Source organism: Ursus americanus, chromosome 12, assembly GCF_024610735.1.
Source record: "Ursus americanus isolate L20-20 chromosome 12, mUrsAme1.1.p, whole genome shotgun sequence".
In the NCBI taxonomy this organism is placed as follows: Eukaryota; Metazoa; Chordata; class Mammalia; order Carnivora; family Ursidae; genus Ursus; species Ursus americanus.
This window is the reverse complement of record NC_142138.1, coordinates 19,991,498-20,012,596: the sequence shown is the minus strand read 5'-3', so window position 1 is coordinate 20,012,596 and position 21,099 is coordinate 19,991,498. Positions and strand designations below refer to the sequence as shown.

Here is a 21,099-nt window from a genome sequence, read left to right as displayed (position 1 = left end):
TAACCGCTGTGCCACCCAGGCGCCCCTAGAGCAGCATCTTTTAATAGAAATATGACACAAGCCACACTTGCAACCATCATGTGTGATTTTGAATCGGCTAGTAGCGACATTCAAAAGGATTCGATAAAAGTAATTTTACGATATATCTCACTTAATTCAATACATGAAAAATGATCATTTCAACAGGTAGTCAATATGAAAATTATTAATGAGATATTTTAAGTTCTTTTATCATATCAAGCCTTTGAAATCCAGTGAGTGTTTTACAGTTACACTACATCTCACCTTGTACTGGCCACATTTCAAGTGTTCCATAGCCACAGGTGGCTGGTGGCTACTGCACTAGACTGTGCAACACTGGAGCCTCATAATGAGTAAGGCAGCCAGAACAAGGACTGATAGCTCCCTCTTTACAGATGAGAACATTGAGGCCCAGAACTTAACTGACAAATCACTGACCTGGTGGTAAAGTTGAGTTGGGTCTAGAATCTATGCTCCTTGTCAAGTGCTCTTTCCCAAATCATACTTCCCTCCCCTTGAGAATGAGAAGGAGGAATGGGAAGCACGAGAACTACCAGAAACAAGTACCCATCTGTATTGGAGACTGGGATGGGGCTTCATACTTTATTTCACTCTTATAGGGACCCTTTGGAGTTCATGTTCCCTCTGCCATTTTCCAAATGAGGCTACCGAGGCTCTAAGTGCTTCTATTGTTGATAGTGGCAAGATGGTAACTGTCCTTTGAAGAAAATGCTACTACCAATATGAGGAAGGTGTTGCTTGAGGCTGTAGGGGCAAGGGCAGGCTGCTCCAGGATGGGCCACTTTGGCATGAGCATTATTTTGAATTAAAGGTAATCAAAACCCAGCAGAAACAGGAAAGGCTCTTTTCCTGATTCTCAACTGCCCAAATTTACATTGGAAAGGAGAGCCTGCAACTGGAATAGAGCTAAGAACAGAAACTCCCCTTTACCTAAGGAACTACCTCTCTCCTTAGCTCAGACAAGCTTCGTATTGCCTCATTGTTTTTGTGTGGATTCCCCATACATATGCCCATTAACTTTGATTTTCTCTTGTTATTCTGTCTCATGTCAATTTGATTCTAAGTCCAGGTCGAAGGACCTCGAAGGGCAGAGGAAGGTCTTCCTCCCCAACAAGACCAACACCTACTGAATTGGAGCTGTCTTAAACATCACAGAGCTACCCCAGGAATTCCACCAGGAATTCTTCCAACCAGCTATCAGTTTTGAAGATGGGACACTGAATGGATAAGATCTCAAAGACCCCAGTCCTAGGAAGACTGTTCTTTAGCCTGCCAAGCACCCAGACTCCTGATGCAGTCCTTCCTTATGTTGCTCCTTCACCCACTGCCACTGCTCCAAATCCATACAACCAGGGGCACAAGAAAAGGATCCAGCTACCCCATTTGGGCTATGTGGGAATTAAGCTCCATGCTACAGGCCAGTCAATATCATTTCAATAGACTCCTTAAGTGCCAAGGACAAATTGAGTAACAGAGAAAGGGGACAAGAGGAAGCAACCATTCCTGAACCAGAGAACCTGGTCACAGATCTTGACAGTCAAGCTCTCAAGGAAGAGGTGCGCTAAGGGACTGAGGCCAGCATGTAAGTATCTGTCTATTATAACGATGCAATCAGATGTCTTTGGCACAACATGCAAGTGAGGCCCACAGATGCGTTTGTTAGCCAGGAAAAGTCTTAGGTGATAGATTCAAATGCCTCCACTGCAGAGGTGAGTGAAAGGAAGCTCAGAGTCATAATAACTCCAGAGCTCACGCTCATAAGAACCACACTGTGCACCTCCCTACTATGAGTAAGCTCTAAGCTAGTAAAGCCAGGTCTCCATTTTAAAAAGCAAGGCAGGACAAAAATACCCCCAAATCAGTCTGTCAGCACAGAGAATTATTTGAAGTTGGAAGCAAGCCTCGGTATTTTTTTAAGTAGGAGGCTCCCTCCCTTTCTGCTACCTACGGGTGCAATTTCCAGCCCTTTCTCCAAAAAAAACATTCGGCTTTCTACAGAGAACCTCTGAGACCTCATGTGACTGAAAATGGAAGAAGGCTAAAGAGGCCCTCATCACACCCCATCCCAAAACCCCCATGGGGAAACTGAGGTTGGACCCCTGTAGATCCATTTATTTTAGGAGGTACTTGGTTCTGAAGCATTTGATTCAGAAATTACCCCCATGCTCCATCAATAGTAGCTTTCAACGGCTCTTCCTGGGTGGCCTTGTCTCTTTTCAATTTCATTTCCTGTTGGAAAGGATAAACAGGTAACTGTTTAATGCCACTGACCGGACTCATTTAACAGAAAAACAGGACCTGAGTGAGGCTGGGGAACCAGGGTGGGGTTGATGGGTGGAATGGAACAGCTGGGTGAAAAGAAAGGCATTAAAGAACACCAGCTGATGGGGCTTATGTTACCGCTCCTGCATGTGACAGAACGTGGCCCACAGGACGAGGGGATAGGAATGCATCGGAGGCAGTGTCATCAGCCGCCATGTTGAACTTGGATCCCTAGACTTGGTCTGGAGGCCTTGGTGGGGATCCTGGCATGGCCCCTCACTTCTGGGACCCTCAGTCAACTCCTTCAAGCCTGATGAGCCTCAGTGGCCTATCTCTTCTCCCATACAAGGTGGTATGAATTCGAATGATGCGTGCAACATGCTAAGCCAGTGCCTCGCACATAGTAGGTATTCACTTACAGCAGCTATGAATTGGCATAGCTGGGAAAGGAACCCAAACAATTCAGTACCATGTTTCCTACTATACACCAGGCATTGTGTTGGGCAATAAGAGCATACCAATAGATGAGAGTCCCTGGCTTTAAAAAGGCAGGCACAAAATAGATAATTTCAATAGAGCATGGTAAGGACTCTGATCAGGGTAGACATAGGGTGATACAGTACCCCACATATGAAGTATTTGGGGGCACTGTTCATGGTCAATGGGATTGATAAAAGGATTCATTCATTGTCTCTCTCTCTCTCTCTCATGCAAGGTCCAGCAAAGCAGGGATGCTGCCAATCTTATTCAGCACCATGCTCATTAGGAGCACTAAGGAAATGCTTAAGGCGGTACTTAAGTAAAGAAGGAGTTAACCAGGAAGAGAACAAGGTTAAAGGCCATACAGTCAGAAGAAATTCCATGAACAAAGGCTCAGAGACCAAAAGTAGAGCGATACATTCAGGGAATTAGAGGCAGGTTGTTGAAACAAATGGAGTATTAAAGTACAGGGGTAGGGATGAGGTGGGACGAGTCAGCAGGGGTAAGACCATGGAGAACCTTGTTTATCAAGCTAAGAAGCGTGGTGCTGGTGTGGGTGAACATTCATGTGTGGAAGGCCAGAATGGAAAAACTGCGGACATGGGCTGATTGAACAGGATCTAAAATCTCTAAAATATGCTTTCCCTATGCGCCTGCCAAAGTACCTATGACTTTTTTTTTTTTTTTTTTTTACTAGAAAGCCCAAAGTCATAATCGTATTAACCAAAAACAGCTGTTACTTCTTACTCTCTGATTAGTTTATCAGATTTGCTAGCCAGGTCAATTTTCACAACAACCAGATGAGGTCATTACTTTTGTTATCTCATCTTACAAGCGAGAAGACCAAAGCACAGATAGGTTGAGTGGCTTGCCCAAAGTCACACAGAATGTAGGTAGCAAGTAGATCACAGATTCAAACTTAGTCATCTCAGCCCCAGAGTTCATTCTCTTAACCACCATGTTATCTCAAATCTATCTTCCAGTTCACCATTTCTCTCTTCAGCCGAATGCATGCACTGTTCGACCCATTTGATGAGTTTTTCATTTCCAAAACTCTGTTTTTCATTTCTAGAATTTCTACTTGGTTCTTTTAAAATCTCCTTTTTTTAAAATCATATTATCCTGTACTTGCCCTATGGTTTCTATTTCCTCTTCACCATGAGACATTTTATTTATTTATTCTTCCCATGAAACATTTTAAACATATATTCTCTCTCGAATCAGTCTATTGTCTTTAGTTCCTAAGGTATGAGCTTCTCCGTGTGTTTTGTCTACTGACTCTTGCTAACAGAGGGCTTCTTTTATTCTTCTCTTGCACGTACTATACTTTTTAAAAGTGAACTTAACATTAGTAGGAATTTGCTGTTGTTATTGAGTGGTTCTCATTCTTAAAATTTTGTTTTCGGTGGGAGCGCCACAGGCCCTGGTATGTTGAGACATTTTGAGACCGGGTTTTAGGCTGTCCCCTGTTAGGGTCTCAGAGTTTAATGAATTCCAGACCAAGTTTTTACATTCTCTTCTTGGTTTGTAGCTTGTGTATGACCTGAGAAGAACTCCAACCCTAAGCCCTATGTAACACAGGTTGGGGCTTGTATTTCCCCCGAGTGACCCCATCAGCCCAGGGTGTTTCATAGACTTCCACACCACGTCCTCAGTAGAATTGTCTTCCTTTCATGCTCGGTCCAGTCATTCCTCACTGACAGCCTAAGGAGTGAGTTTGTTTCCTATGGCATCAGTTCTCGTCTCCATGGGATACTGAAACTCTAGCCCCCGAGAACCATGCACATTTCCCATATTTTTATAAAACCTTTTATTTAATTCCTTCTTGCTGATCATTACTCTACCATGGAGGTTTGCTCTTCTGGTACCTGGAGATTTCTCCTTTTTGGGTGCCAGCCTGTCAGTGAATTTTTTTTTTCATTGTATCCTTCCACCAGCATCTCTGTGTAATTAGGGGGGAATGTCCCTTGACAGCCCAATCTATCAAAATGACCAGAAGGCTTTGATTTATACATTGAGATATCAGTCTTTTCCACCTGGCTCTGTGTTCATGGAGGACGGAGACCTTTGTCTAATTCACCTTTCAATACTAATTTTTCAGACAGTGCCCAGACCGGAGTAGGAAGCAAAAAAGATTTGATCAATGAATGAAAGAATTAATCAGCTTTCTTTCTTATTCGAAGTGGGAATGAAAGGCCATACACTAATTATCTTCTCGAGAAATATGACACCAAGAATCTCTGGAAAGCCATTCATGCCCTCTGGAAGGTCATGCTGAACAAACAGAAAGTTTGGGGCCTTAGTCCAGCTTTTTAGCAAGTAGGTTCACAACTATCGACGCTACTTCTTTCTTAAAGGGCACCTACTGCTAATTGCAGTGCTGGTCTGGTAGAAATTCGAAGTCTGGCAGCCTCAGCTCTTGACTGGTGGCTCTGCTGCCTTTTTAGCACATAACTGATGTCCTTTTATAGTCATAACTGGGACCTGATTGACAACACGTAGTGTACAATGATATAATGATATAATCTGTCCTGTTGGTGCCATAAGGAGCTTGCCAGTTATGGTCACATTCTTGAAAGCACCTAGCAAAGCGCCTGTCACAGAGTAGGCACTGAGGGAACATTTAGTGTGCTTTACGTCTTCTTTCACATTAAAATAAATTCATAGACATTTGTTGAAAATCTACTGCCTCCTAGGCATTGTGCCTGGTGCTGGACATGGAGAGGAATAACATACAGTCCCTGTTTTAATCCTAAATTAGAAAAAGAATGTCCAGGGGCGCCTGGGTGGCTCAGTCATTAAGCGTCTGCCATCGGCTCAGGGCGTGATCCCAGAGTCCTGGGATCGAGCCCCACATCAGGCTCCTCCGCTGGGAGCCTGCTTCTTCCTCTCCCACTCCCCCTGCCTGTGTTCCCTCTCTCGCTGGCTGTCTCTCTCTCTCTCTGTTAAATAAATAAATAAGATCTTCAAAAAAAAAAAAAAAAGAAAAGAAAAAGAATGTCCAAAATAAAATTGACAAGAGAAAATTATCCTAAACGTCCTTTTATTTAAGGTGAAAAGATATCTCACGTCATCCTGCCACCCTGAAATGCCTAATAAAGTATAACCATCAACATAACTTTGCCTATTGCTGTTTTATAAGGTTCTCCCTCTTCAGAGAGAAAATACAACTCCCAGTGACCACATGACCTGACAAAGAGAGCTGATTATAAAAGGCATCTGTCATAAAGTACAACGATTTTTGAGCTTTTATCACTATAATCCCAGAACCTAGAATCACTCCTGAACTAAAGCAGAAACTCAATACGTTTGTTGAATGTATTTGCACATATATAGACAGATGTGCTCATCCATGTACATGGCCTGAGAGAAGTTGTGACTCATTATTCCACACATGTTTATTGAGGATTTCCTATGAACAAGAGTCTGCGCTAGATTTTGTGAGGGAGACAAAGACAAAGAACAAGAACACGCTGGCAATCCTACTCACAAGGAACCTTCAGGCTTCAGAATGAGAAAGACAGGTATATAAATCACCATGATATAACACAGAAAACGCTGAGAGAAGAACAGGGGAAAGAGCTATGGAAGTTCTGAAGAAGGAAAGGCCACTTCCTGCTGAGGGATTAGATAAGACTGGCTAATATAGAATTTGTTCTTGGTCTTGAAGGATAAGTAATTTGTGGCATGCAGAAGGGAGAGAATGGTTACTGGCAAGGAAAAAGGGGTGATTCGGGTAGAAAGAATAGTTTAGGCAAAAACAGAGAGGAAGAAAAGCACAGGGTATATAAGAAGAAATAGAAATTTCACTAGAGATGCATAAAGGGACACAAAGGGGAATAAAGAGAAGCAAGCCTGGAAGGCTAGCATGAGCCAGATGCAGGGGCTTTGAATGTGTCACGATTTACCATTCCAGGACACAGGACCTCTATGGAGCAGCCAGTGCTTAGCATATGGCGGAGCTTAATTAATACAACAACTTCAGAGCAGGGACCTGTTCCCCACGTGTGCACAGGAAGCTGCCATCTGTACGCACAGGCAATTACAAACATTCCGAATACTCTGCCCTGAACCCTGCAAGCACATCAAATACTCACTGTAAAAGGTCACCCAGCAAACAGCTCTGATCAATCCTGGCTCAGGCAGAATCAAATCCCCTAAATAAGATCCACTAGATGCAGTGTCAGGAAGGTCAGAAACAACCCTATTTCACATCTTGAAGCGTTTTTACCATATGGAACATTTTAGAGGAAGAAGGGAAAGGAAAGGGTGGGGGGGAACCTTTCCAGAAATAATAGAATTCCAAGTAATTAAATGTTAAATAATCACAAAGTAAGCAAGGCATTTATTTTGGCCCCCACCTCCTTCTAATGATCTAAGAAGCAGTTGATTTCAAAGAAGGCAATGCCAGGATCAAAAATGGAGTTTCACGCCTCCCCCCCCACCCCCCACCTCCCCTGTGCATCCCCATTGTGTACCTTTGTCGAGTTCACTTGAAATGTTCCACGATGAGGTAGGCACTAACTCAGCAGTGACTGACAACTCTGTTTCTGGAAAGAAAAAGAAGGGAGGGGAGAAAGACAAGGGTGATATTAAATATATAAGTAACTTATGGGCTGTTAGAAGCATTACAGGAGATTTCCAAAGGCCCTGCCTTCTGAGAGAGACCTCTGCAATCCCATAACTTATTAAGCTGCAACGGGGCTCTGCTCGCCAGGCAGAGGCGCCGGCATTAGAGAGGCGATCCAGATGAACACTCTGGAGGCCAGGCTGAGAAGTTGTTTCCTTTAAAACACGGACTTGAAAATCAAAATACAAATATTTCATGAACAACAAAACCAAACCTGCAGATAGGACCAAACATTATCAAACAGAAACTTCTCTTTTTCTTGTTAGAAGACCACTCCTAGACTACTTTAGTCAACAGTTTTTCCACAGAAAATGAGAGCTAAATTGCTCTTGCTACTGACTTTATTCATTCTATTTGGGGATTGATAGGATTTCTATTAATAGAGAAATCTATTTCTCTACATTGAAACTTATAGTCAAGACAAATGAAAGCTAAGTATTTGAATACAAGAGTGAATTGAGGTAACTAAACTTAAAAGGCAATTTTTCAAAATCACCATAAATTAAAGCAAACACGCAAATTAACAATCTAAAGGGCACAATACACTATGGAGATTTAAAACCTCTTCAGTAATAGACATACTATACAAACGATGTTTTTGTTGTTGTTTTTGAAATTTTAGGCCACGACACCATTCTACTAGCATGTTTTGATAGGGTTTCACTAACCTCCCCTTAGACCATATCTACACACACACACACACACACACACACACACACACTGTATTACAGAACTTGTGCTGAGCAGGATCTCAGAGAACTCAGAGCCTGTGACATTAGACATATGGCACCCAGGGGCCCCTGGGTGGCTCAGTCAGTTAAGAGTCTGACTTTGGCCCAGGTCATGATCTCCAGGTCCTGGGATCCAGCCCCGTGTTGGGCTCAGCACTCAGCAGGGAGTCTGCTTCTCCCTCTCCCTCTGCCCCTTGCCCAGCTCGTGCTCTGTGTGTGTGTGTGTGTGTGTCTCTCTCTCTCTCAAAAATAAATAAATAAAATCTTAAAAAAAAAAAGATATATGGCACCCCTGCTGTCAATTCCCCTTCCTTCAATCTGGTGCAGACATCATTAATCAATTATGGCCCTATTTGCCTATTAAACCTGGGATCTGCCTTAGAATCTTTTCAACACAGTGCTCTAGGTAGCCACTAAAAATGGTTCTGAAATGCAAGGTGAACTTCTTAGTGAGTGGAAGAATGGGATTCAAATCTAGGTCTGTCTATTGCCCACACACCACTTCGTAGCTCATGCTACCTGGTACTCAAGTCTGTGAAACCTGATTTGTTTTTCATCTTACCTCTCTCTGGCTTCACCTTTTTACCTAGATTGAGCGCAGTTTCTACCATTTCCTTATTTACTGGTGGGGCTTGGGTGCCACTTGGCCATAGATGCCACACACCATAGTCAGTGAGCTTTGCCAAGAACAGGATGTTTACCCACTGAGATCTTGCAAAGGCCCACTTCTAGTTTGTCTACTGGGTCTCTGATCAACCTGTCACACACAGCAGAGACAAAAGGGTTGTTTGGTTCGTGCAGACCTCCTAGGTTTGCCTCTTTCCTTGTCCAAGCAGCAGCTGGGAAAGAAAGTAGACAAACCACACACACTCCTCACCAACCCAAATGGCCCCAGTCCCCTCCTATGTCCTGAGCTAAAAACAGCATAGAGTATTTTCAGGGGACCTGAAGCCAGATGGGCGGTGTGGTAGGAACCTTAAAGCACATAAGATTCCAAAATATGAAATGACAAAGAAAAAATTATCCCAAGTAGGAAAAATGCTTAACCCAAAACCACAGTGCTTCTGCATGGTATTAACCACTTGTCCCAGGAATGAGTAGTTCGTGCAGGTGACTTCACGAGGAAGATCTAATTGTCTGCACCTGGGGGCCCTCCATGAATGACTCCAACCACAGCTCCACAATGACCCCAATCCTGCTGCCACCCACTTTGGCTCTTTGAATAATGGCCCCTTGTTTGCAGTATTATGGACGACAGTGGTTCCCCGTATAAAAGGGCTCATCAAGCTCTCCAATACCCAGACTTCAGGGAGCTTGGGAATAGAAGCATGGCAGCCAAGGCAGCATTTCAGGCAAGGGAGCAAAAGGTGGGGAAGTGGTGGAATTAAGATAGACCTTGACAGTATTTACATTCAGCATTTTCATAGCTTCATCTTACTGCTGCTCACAGTTAAACTGCCAGAAATATAGGTTTCATTTTACAGTATTAATTTTATAGAAAGTTAGCTCTATGTCACTTGGTTTTTCTAACCTGAGTTTGAATTGCTGATTGAATATAATTTGGGACTGATGACAAATGAATAGATTCTTGGCACTGCTAACAGTAAAATTTTTCCCCATGTGTCCCTGGACACTAATTACTACTCCGCTCTTGGACTAGGGCAAAGATAATTTCAATTCACAAGCTTATTAAGTGATTGTGATGATTCTGAGGAATTTTGTTCTCAGCCTCAAGATCTATTCCTTTAGATAACCACATGTCCAGCTTTTCAGATAAAATGATAATAAAAACAGATAAAATATCTTAAAATATGAATAACCTCCCTGAAAAATAGTATTTTCCAAGGCCACATTTTTAAAAAGAAAGGCTGATTATTTTCTGTGAAAAGTTTAGTAATAGTAATTCCCCCTCACAAAAAATGATGTTTGATAAGCTTCCCCTCCCCAAAAGGAAGGTTGACCTTGAACGCGAGAAAAATTCAGTACTTCTCAGCTTGCACTCCATGGAGTCCAAGGTCAGTAGCAGCATTAGAGAGACACAACCACCAGCCTTGACCATGTAAGGATCCCACTAATGGATTCAGCTCCTTTCCTACCTCCTCATCACGGCAAAAGGATGAGATATTTCCAAATACATTTAATACCTGACTAGCAACATCTCTTTGTGTAAAATTACTGTGGTAAGAGCAAACTAATGTGTGCCAATTAGGAGACAGTAGAATATTTAATGGAAACACACACCTAGATTAAAATACTAATTTTATGGTCATGAGCAAGTTACTTAACAATTTTTGACCTCTATTTTCTCATCTGTAAAATGGGGACAATAAAGGCCACCTCACAGGACTGTGGCAAGGATTAAAATTAGATTATGGTCCAAAAGGGTCCTGCATACTGTCCAGCACAGAGTGGACACTTGAGATCTTCTGTGCCCTCCTCTCTGTCTAGTAAGGCAGATAATAGCCATCCTCTAGGCAGACATACTCCTGTTAGCAGCTATGTCACTGTCTAGGTTTGAAATAACACATTCTCCATGCTTTTAGGAAAGACTCTATATTTCTCATGCCTTACTAATCTAAGGCAATCTTTTCATTTTTGTGAGGTTTTTCCCAAATTGGTCACCAGTTCTCTTAAGAACATAAGTGCTTTTATGTATCTTTATCCAATTTAGGCAAATCAAGCATGTTTTAGAAAACTCCAGCCCTTATCTTCCCTGACCTCTGCAGGAGGGCAAACCATTCTTCTCCCGATTTGATCAATAGGAGCTATTATCTTTGCAGTTTCACTGATGATTGACTTCTTGGCACGGATTCTGCAAACCATAAGGTTTTGGTATTTAAGCCTGAACAGTGGGAGTGTTATTTGGAGGAAAGGGGAAAAAAATAAGCCTTGAATCCTCCTCATTGATAAAAGCCTGTGCTCTCTGAAAGGATTACTGGTTCATCTCAGCAGTTGGCAGGTAGAGACCCAACGTTCACAGGATGTAGAAGCTCTTGCTAGAAGCACCCAGCCATGCCACATCCTGTATCCTGATGCAGGGATACGTGAGGTTACACAGACATAAAGCAGCATACTCGGGAGACTAGTGGCCAGCCCAGTGGTCACAAAGGCGAAGTATGAACAAATGCTGCCCCAGTGCCCTTGTTGACTGCTGAGTCCTAGAATGTTATATCTGGGTGGGCTTTAGATATAACTCTGTTTTTTGATCCCACCAGATTTTGTGGGGGTATCTTTATAGAGCAACATCAGAGCCTTTAGGGGGAGAGAGGACAAGAGGACAGGGGTCTAGACCCTCCTTCAACAGGTACAATTTTCCATGTCTCTGTTTTACCCATCAGATATTGTGGAAAAGGCTCTGATGCTTTAAACAAAAAAACAAAAATTTTAAGCCTCTAATATGGTACAGTCTCATTTTACAGATGAAGTGAGGCCCGCAGCAGTCAAGTGACTTGGTGAAAAATCAAAGAAGTTCTAAATAGAGCCCGGCCTTAAAAATGGCTTGGAAGTAAACGCGCGCCGCCTTCTCTCTGTGCTCCATTGTCTTCTATCTGTGCCGCTAAGGTGTGATATGTATCCTTAGAAGCTCAGTTCAGAGACACACACAGGGCATTTTCAAACAGCCAGGGTCAGTCACACAAAACGGGCACACTTTCTTCTCTGCTCATGGTCACTGGGGGCCGGGGAGGGTGGGAAGGAGGTGGGCTTGCTAATGGCGTCAAGCTCTCTGCTATGCAGTGTTACTCTAGATATTATTTGGTGATGGCTCTCAGCCGTGTTTCCTTCCTGTCTCCAGTGCCTCCGTGGAGGAGAAGCCTGTAACCATAAGTTACCTTTACCCATAAGTTACCTTCACCAAGAGTATGTGTTTGGGAAAGTAACAGGCAGGGCACATTCCCTAACAGTGCAAGGGCATCACCCCAGCTCTGGGTTCACAATCATGCCACATCTGGGATCCTGAATGAGGGGCCCCCCACTCTGGGAGCTCAACTTACTGAGGAGAGAGGGAAGTTAGAGCCTTTCCCACCCCATGTGAGACAGTCAGGACTGAGAGTTACTAGGCTTAGTGTCCACTACGACCTTATAATTCTCGGTGACCTCAAATTTGGATTTCTGATGTAATCTTTAAATGAAGTTACCAGTACAGTCACCGAGAGAAAAGAGGGCACAATCCTGCCACCGTAAACCCCCTGCTCCATTCCCAACCACACTACCTACACTGCACTATGAAATCATATTTTTTTATATAAAACCTGTAATGACTTTGTAAATAGCATAATTACTAGGCAGGTGGCAAAGCCATTAATTTGTTGAAGCGAAAATTTAAATATACCAAAATTTGTGGTATTATTCATATTTTTATACATAGGGAACTGTAAAAAAAAAAAAAAGTTGGCCAGGTTTTCTTAATGTGTGAAGGGCTCAGAGATCTTGTCAACAAGTCCATAGTGAGGTACCATGACTATCTCCATTCTAAGATTGAAGAACCTGAGGCAGACATATTAAGGCACTTGTCTACTCAGCTTGCTGGGATGGGGTAGGAATTCTGTCTGATCAATCTGAGCAGGGTAGTCTAACAGCAAAACCAGAATGTCTCCAACTGAGCCAAAATCAGGGGGCAAGGGGATGCTGAAAGGTGTACCTACTTCTCTCTGGCTTAAGCCCCCTTCAGCCCCAAAAGATCCCTGTGAATTTTAAGCTCTGTAGAATATAGTTTGAGAACTAGTACCTGAAACCACATACCTCCTCCCTATCAATGCCTGGCTTCCTAATTCTAAAGCCCAAAAAGGGTAGTGAGGAACACAAAGGGAGGGGAGGAAATACTTCTTGAATCACCCTTAAATGCCTCGTTTTTCTTTGGACATATTATTTCCTTCTTTAAGTCTGCTAAATTAATATTACAGATCACATGCACTTCTTGTTTTTAAAGGAATTATGCTACACAAAGCACCACAATAACACACGTCCTTTTAAGTCGATAAAAATAATCTTGAGAACTATCTTACTTAAAAACTATCCTACTTGGGACCTCTTCCATGGAACTCTAAGAGAGTCACGCACTCACTCACTCATTCAACACACATGTGTATTAGCACTCTCTATGTATAAGAACTGGGATGAAAAAGCTTGTCCCAGTCCCTGACATTTTCAAGAACTCACAGTCCGCTGGGAGAGTACAGAAACACAATTATAAACAGCATGATAGGGTAACAATAGAAACTGACAGAAATAGTCTCCCTGTCCCGTGAGTCATACCTCCCACCCTACCCCAACCAGGCTAAAAACACCAAGAGTACTGAATAAAATATCACAAAATAATATATAATGCATAGCTGAGATTGAAAGGAAAGAAATTCTCAGGTGCCAAAAAGGAAGAGAACATTAAGTAGAAGCTGATGCCTTATAAATATAGACCCTCTGGGCTGGAAGCTCAGTTTCAATGCTCACTTGAAAACCAAAGATGTGGCCAGAGAGAGATCTGGGTTCTTGCTTGAAGCCTTTACTAGAGCCTGGAAGAACATCCCCATCTGTGGGAAGGAGCTGAAAAACATTTCCTCCAATGACCCAGAGAAGCTGCTAGATCCCTATAGTCTAGGAATTGGGAAGGGGTGGAAGGCACATCTCTTCAAGAAATCAAAAGGGTGTGTAAAGACCAGAGAAGTCCAATGTACTTTTCACCCAGTTTCTCTCCATGATTACAGCTTATATAATCATCATACAGCATCAAAATGAGGAATTTGACATTGTTACTGAATGTATGTCAAGTTCTATGTCATTTTATCACATGTAGATTCATATAACCACCTCTGTAATCAAGATCTTTATCTTGTCATCACCGCCAAGATCTCCCTCATGCTACCCCTTTATAGTCACACCCATCACCCTCCTCCCAACCATACCTAACACTTGACACTCACTAATCTGTTCTCCAGCTCTATAATTTTGTTGTTTTTAGAATGATATATATATAGACCCCTACAATGCCCTTGGGACCCACCCAATTTGCTGCATGTATCAATGGTTTATTCTTTCTCCTTTCTGAGTAGTATTCCATAGTATGGATGTACGACACTTTGTTTAACCACTGATCTTCAACATTCGGTTGCTTCCATTTTCTGGCTATTAAAAATAAAACTGTTATAAATCCACTCGCTGTCTTTTATGCTAAATTCTGTATTTCAGTTCTGTATTTCAAGAAGGAAGCTGAATCTAGAAGGAAGGAGTTGTATGCAAGAAGCAATAATAAGCAAATAAACCGGAAAATGTGTTGAAAATGTTAAATAAGCCTTGATTCTAAAAATGAATATGTGATTAGAAGAACAATAGAGGCAAACAGAGGGTTCCAAGGCAGCAATGAGGAAGAGTACATCCTCCAGTTTGGGGGAGGAGGAACCCAAAAGATCAGGGGTGGCAAAGACTGTCCCACTCTGAGACGAAGTCTGGGTATTGGAAATAGCATGGCACATTAGTGAAAGAGCAAATAACTCAATAATGGTCACACTCAATTACATCATCGTATCAACTTTTCCAGTAAGTCAACAAATAGTAATTTCAAAATCCACAGGCTTCTAGTTGTTTCTGTTTTTGTTTTTTTCTTAAAGACAAAAAAAGCAACATCCCAGCTAATTACTGGGCAGGCAGGATCTTCTTAGTATCAATGCAAAGTCCTAAGAGAAATTTCAGAATGGCGCAAACCTTGATCTTCTCCCAAGAAGAAGCCGAAAAGAATGGATCCCCATAGTTAGCACTGCCTCATTCACCCATGGTGCCACTAGACTCAAAGGATGCCTAGTGGAACAAAAGAATTCGTTTATTTCAGGCTTCAGAACAAGCTGACAAAGACAATAAAGAAAGGGAGAAAGCATGCTGAAAAATGCTTAGCTCAGAAACTGGCCCAATCTTTCTATGTAGGTTTAATTTCCTTTTCTTTCAGGTGCTGCAGACACCTCAGATTCCCAATGACATCAACAAACTTCACTTGTTTCTTCTGGTTTCCGCTTCACTGCTCTTCCTTATACATTTTCCGCTCAAAAGTGCCTCCTGGCAATTTTTCCTTCTTTCCTGCAGTGTCATCTGTCTTTGTCTTCTGGGGTTTGCCATTTAATCCTCCCCTTAGTATGACCCATGCACGCTTTCATATTCTATAATCAATTTTGTAATAAAAATCTATTACCCTGTAATTGTCTCTGGTCAATCTAAAGACACCTGTCACTCAAAAGAAACAAGAGGCCCAAGAAAGATGCTTTCCTAGGTGCAATTCCATGACTCCTGACTCTTGCAAAACAAATGAAATCTTGGCTAGGTTCCATACACAATGGAAACAAAGTTAAGTTGTGCTGGGTGATCCCTAAAGCCACAGTGCATTAGCAGACAGTTTGGAAAAATAGAAGGCCACAAACGATTTCTTTAAAAACTCCTTACTTTGACCCGGAATTTGATGTTATTATATTTGTTTGCTCATTGAATAACCGATTTATTCATTCAATAAATATTTATTGAGCACCTACTCTGTTTCAGACTAAGTGCTAGCTAGGTGCTAAGGATGTAATGAACAAAATTTAGACTGTTTCTTACTTCATGGAGCTCACTGAGTGGTAGGAACACAGAGAAGTAAACAAAGAATTAAAATATGGCATGATAAATTTTGTGTATGTGTGGTGGAAGTGGGGGTAGGGGATAAATAGAACGAGCAGTCTTAAAGGATCCTGCTTGGGGATCACCAAAAGCCTTGGTGATAAACCTTACATGGTTTAAGGAGAGCCAGATGTTTAGATGGACCCAAGGAACCTGGATAATCTAATTTCCTCCTCTGAATAAAACTGGGCTACTTTGAATAAAACTGGGTTTCTTTTCTGCAAAAAGTTAATAAGGAGCTGAGAACTCTACACTGGGTGTGTCCCACTTGCCAGAATCACATAACTTCCCTTGCCTAAAAGAAGCCTAAAAGTTTAGTGATTTGACTTTAGCCCTACAGACTTCCTAAATTGATTCTTCAACCGGGACTGGGCCCTTTGTGCTTTTATCTTCTCAGCAACTGTAAATATCTTCCGGGAAGGGAGGGTTAGTTTAACCCAAGAGGTTCCAAATTTTCAGTTCCTTTTAGCTTTCTAATTTACACTTGGCCCTGGAAAGAGAAAATAGCTGCCCATTTAACATGGTACCATACACAGGTTAAATGACTTCTGCTCCTGCCACGCCAATGAGGAAATAGAATACGTAAAACAGAAGGTTTGATGCACAAATTTCATCTCCTTGAAATAGTGTAACGCTGACATCAGTAAAATCTTTCTCATGTTTAAACCTTAAATAGGATACTTCTCTGTTTAAATCACAGCAACACAACCATGCAATTCAACAGGAAGAGAAAATAAATCTGCTCCTTCGGTGATACTCAGTTTTTTGTTGAAAAGACAAAAACAAATAGCTGGAATTACTCTAATTTTCTACTTTATAATTTGCACTTAATTCTATGGTCCATGTGTCCTTTGGCCATCAGTGAGTAAGTGGTCTTCTTTTCATTATGATTAGACAGTAAACTTCTTGAGGGCAAGGATTATGTTTTACGCTTCCTTTGTACCCTACCTGGTTTCTACATGATTCTGAACAGGTTAGATGGGAGGCAGCACAGCAGAGGGATGAAAGGTGCTATGTTGACTGACAGACATGTTCAAATCCCAGCTCTGTCACATACTAGCTTATGACCTTGGGCAAATTACTTCACTCCTTTAAACCGCAGGTCCTCATTCATAAAATGGGCATAAGAGTGATGATCTTGCAGGACTGTGATGAGGATTACTTAGGAAAATAATCTGGAGATGAGTTCAGTGCCCAGTAAAATGTAAAGTAGCAGCTATCACTACTGAGTAAAAATTTTTTTACTTACCATAGATAGAGCTTGAAGGGCATTTAATGCACTGATTCCTAAACCCTGCTGGGGAGCACTTTAAACAAATCCAGATTCTGGGACCCCTATCCCTAAACTACCAAATCTCCCTGAGTGAGTCTTACATAACCACCCTAGCACTGGTCTTCTATAAACCACCAATTTAGGGAAACTCAACTAAGGATATGTCTGCAAAAAAATGAAAAACACAGAAAGGTTTAACTAAACTAATAAAGATAATTTAAGAATCGAGGGGAAAGGGAGTTGGCAGACTGAAACTCATATTTGTTGTAAAATTCCAAAGTGGTCAGCAACCTTAATATTGAGACAGCTCAATGAATATTAACCAAGAATGAAATTGGTACCTCTTGAATGACTTGCAAAGCCAAGTGTTTATGTTCAACTTGAAGGTTCTTTTAATTGGTTGACCAATGATTCAGCCAATTAGACTCTTAGGAGAAAAATTATCCTGTAAAGAACGAAGTAGTATTGTCTCATCCAGTATCTACGTTACATAGGATCTCAATGGCTGGGAATTCTGTTTGTGGAACTCTTTTCCAAATGGGCAAATTGGGCACACTCTAAACATATGCAGTCATCCTATCCTAGACATAGAAGGAGAAAGAAACAAAACCCTTTTCAGCTTTGATTCTCAGCCACTTAAAGCATTTATAAAGAGAAGCCCACTTTGGATGCAGTTGAAAAGGCTATTAAGATTCCAAGCACCTTACAGTAACTCAAATACCTTGTACTTAGGTAGCACTCTTCCTTTCAAGAAAGTCTGTACACAGAACAGACATGAGCTCATGACTCCACATGTGAAGGATCAAGGCCCGAGATAATCATACCCTGGTTGGAGCTGAAGAAACCCAGACTCAGCCAGAGAACTTGCCTAAGGTCCCCTGGCTTGTCATCAACTGCCAGGAGAAGGTAGCCGTGGTCATCCCTCACCCACTCCTGGCTCCACGCAGGCTCTCCATTACTCTGCTGGTGAAGATGCTTCACCAGTTTTGAAGTTTGTTTTTTTCTCTAATTCCCTCCCACACAGTTAATTCAATCATTTCAAAGTTCCAAAGAGTGAGGAGTAAAATTTTTAAAAAGAACTACTTTCAGGAAAAAAATCTATTGAAAGTATAATTTCTACCTTCTGGTTGGCCCTGGAAACCAAGTATTTAAGTTAATGGGATTGAGGGACTCTTGGATTGGTAGAAATTATTTTAATCAGAGAGGTAAATTTAGGAGGATTACTATTATTCTACAAGATAGTAAGATGGTTTTGCTCCGGCCATTTTAGCCTGGGCGTGTAGGGTCTAGATGGCTGGCAATTTTCACTCAATTTGTCTCAAATTGCTCCAGTTTAAAATGTTTTTGCCCATCTGGACTGGGTTTCCTGTACCATGTCATTGTTGATAGCCTAAGGAGATCAATAATTAAAATTAAATAGAGGGAAACATTATGCAAAGCCTAAGTTGGGACCAGAATCCCTTCCCAGAGCCTCTTAGTTCAATCTCTCCTTCTTCTGAGGTTTATCTATTCCTCCATTAAGACACTTCATAGTTTGTAAGGTAACCTACAATCGCTTTAGTGTGCTTCTCTGCTAAAATTGTATGTTTCCTGTGGCTAGAGATGAAGTCTTACCTCTCTGTACATTACACAGAGCATCAACTGTTGCATTATACACATAGTAGGCACTAACAAATGTTTTCTGAATATATACATAATATATGACATAATAGCAGCACTCCTCATGTATTATTACATTTATTAGGATAAGGCAGTACGGTAGGATGCAAAATGGCCACAGGTCATTCCTCCCTGTTATCCACACCTTTTTGTAGCTCTTCCCATAATGAGATGGAGTCTACCTCCCCAACCTGAATCTGGGCTGGCCTTTGTGAGTTGCTTTGGCTAACAGAATGTGCCGAGATCTCGGTCTAGTCCAGACCAAAGAACAACGCAGCCAACATACTGACTCATGAGATAAATCCTTGTCACAAAGTTTTGGGGTGATTTTACAGGATTATGTGTGGGTAACAGATACCCATTTAAAGATAAGAAAACCAAGGTTCAGTGAAGTTAGGAATCCACCTAAAGCCAAAGAGTGAAAAAGCCAGGATTTGAATCCAGTCTTTCTGATTCCAAGGCCCACAGTCTTTCCACTAAATAAACTAACCACATTTCAAATATTCCTGTGCATTCAGAAATAAGAGACAAATGGGGGAGGAGCTTCCTTTTGTTGTTTTAAAGAGCCTGTGAGAGGGAGCCACCATCATCTGACAGGGCTGTGTGTTAGTGGCTCAATTGATCAGATTTAAGAGATGCAAAAGTACAGGACCCATTCCAAACAATGATCTGGAAGGAATGCTCTTCCCACACCACCAACCCAGAGCTGATAGCCACGGCTATTCAAAGTGGGCGAGCTGGTCATCCTCTTGTGCAACACACTTTTTATTCATTTATCGGAAAGAAAAATAATTTTGCATGTAGTTACTTGTGTGACTGTTCTCTTCCACCATCAATCTACCAAGACTGTTTTGGTTTTCAAACCCGATGAAAACAGTTTGAGGCGGTTCCCAGGGATGGATATCTGCATCTGAAATGTAGTTCTACCTGAAGCAGCCTTGGTATTTGTGGCTGCAGGCCTGGGAACTCACAGCAGAGCAAGACCCAGTGCTTTGTGTTTACCAAGGAGCCCCTCTTTGGTGAAAAGGATGGCTTTTTCTCCTCCCAGAGCTGTCCAACAGAAGCATTTCGGGAGGCCTTTCTAGTCAACTTCAGTGAACAGGAACGACCGATGCTACCGTGCACATGATGGATGGGGCGGCCTGTTCACTCAAGTGTGTCACCTACCGAGATGGGCTACTTGATCTCTGGCTGATAAGAGAATGTTCTTAATAGTTGCTTTGCTCAGAGAAGATGTAAACCTTCCCCGTGTGGAATGCAGTCGTCCATTTCCAGTCAGGGATGACCAAGGTATTTGGGTGAATTTGTTGCAGCCAGTGGAACTGTTTGGGACAGAGAAGCAGCCTGATGGGTCCTGTCATGCTGCCTCTGCCTGGAGTCCACAGTAGAGGTCCCATGCTGTGACATCATCTTCTAGAAGGCCCTCCTCACTGGCCTGCTCTCCTGCCCTCACTTACTCTGACCCGCTGCCTCAAGGCCCCCACTCAGCAAGTATATCCTCAGCTCCTAGGGAAAATTTATGCGGCAATCTTGGCATGAAAAAGGCCTTTCAAAGTTGGACACAAAATTTAAAAGCCATGAAAAGAAAGATGATAAATTTGATTGCATTAAAAATATTCTACAAGGCAAAAAGCAAAAGTAGTATCAAAAAAACAAATGAGAAACAGGGAAGAAAAAATTATTGCAACTCGAAAGGCAAAAGGCTAGCTGCCATAACATAGGAAGCAAAAGTTCTACAAATAAGCAAGAAAAAAAATCTACGAATGCAAGAGGTAAGTGGGAATGAATAGACGATTTACAGATAAGGGAATATATGTGTTTTTTTAAACACATGAAAACATACTAAACTCACTGGCAACGTAAGAAATGTAAAGTAAAATGTCAATGAGATGTCGTTTCCTCCCAATCAGATTAGAAATTTTAAAAGAGTTTGATAACTCACTATATTGAGAGGGACATGAGGCAACAGGCACCCTTATATTGGTAGGAGTATAAGTTGGCACAACTTGGCAACTGATGAAATCTTAAATGTAAATGCCTTGTGAACAGCAATTCTATTTCTAGGAATGTATCTTACAGATGTCCTCTAACATGTATGAAATTATATTTATATTTTATTTTCAATGTAGTATTGTTTATAACAGAAAAAGATCGGAAATAACCTACTTGTCTAGCAACAGGGGACTGGTTAAATAAATTACAGTGGAAAACAACACAACTGTTAAAAAGAATAAAGAAGCTTTGTATATATTGATTTGGAAACAAAAATCACCTAAATATAACCTTAATTTATTTAAAAAAATAAAAAGCAAAGTACTGACCATATACAGAGAAAAATACAACTTGTATAAGAAGAAAAAAAACGCTTGTGTATTCTTGTATTTGTAGGT

The 21,099-nt window shown here is 41.6% G+C and overlaps 1 protein-coding gene across 1 annotated transcript in view; it reads right to left on the bottom strand.

The window, feature by feature from the left end:
* Window positions 1-21,099, bottom strand: part of ROR1 (ROR family WNT receptor 1) — a 388,801-nt gene that overhangs the window by 163,311 nt on the left and 204,391 nt on the right. The window contains exon 2 of the mRNA XM_045802165.2: window positions 7,263-7,334. Coding sequence (XP_045658121.2) covers window positions 7,263-7,334 — 72 coding nt within the window. The remainder of the gene's footprint in view (window positions 1-7,262; window positions 7,335-21,099) is intronic.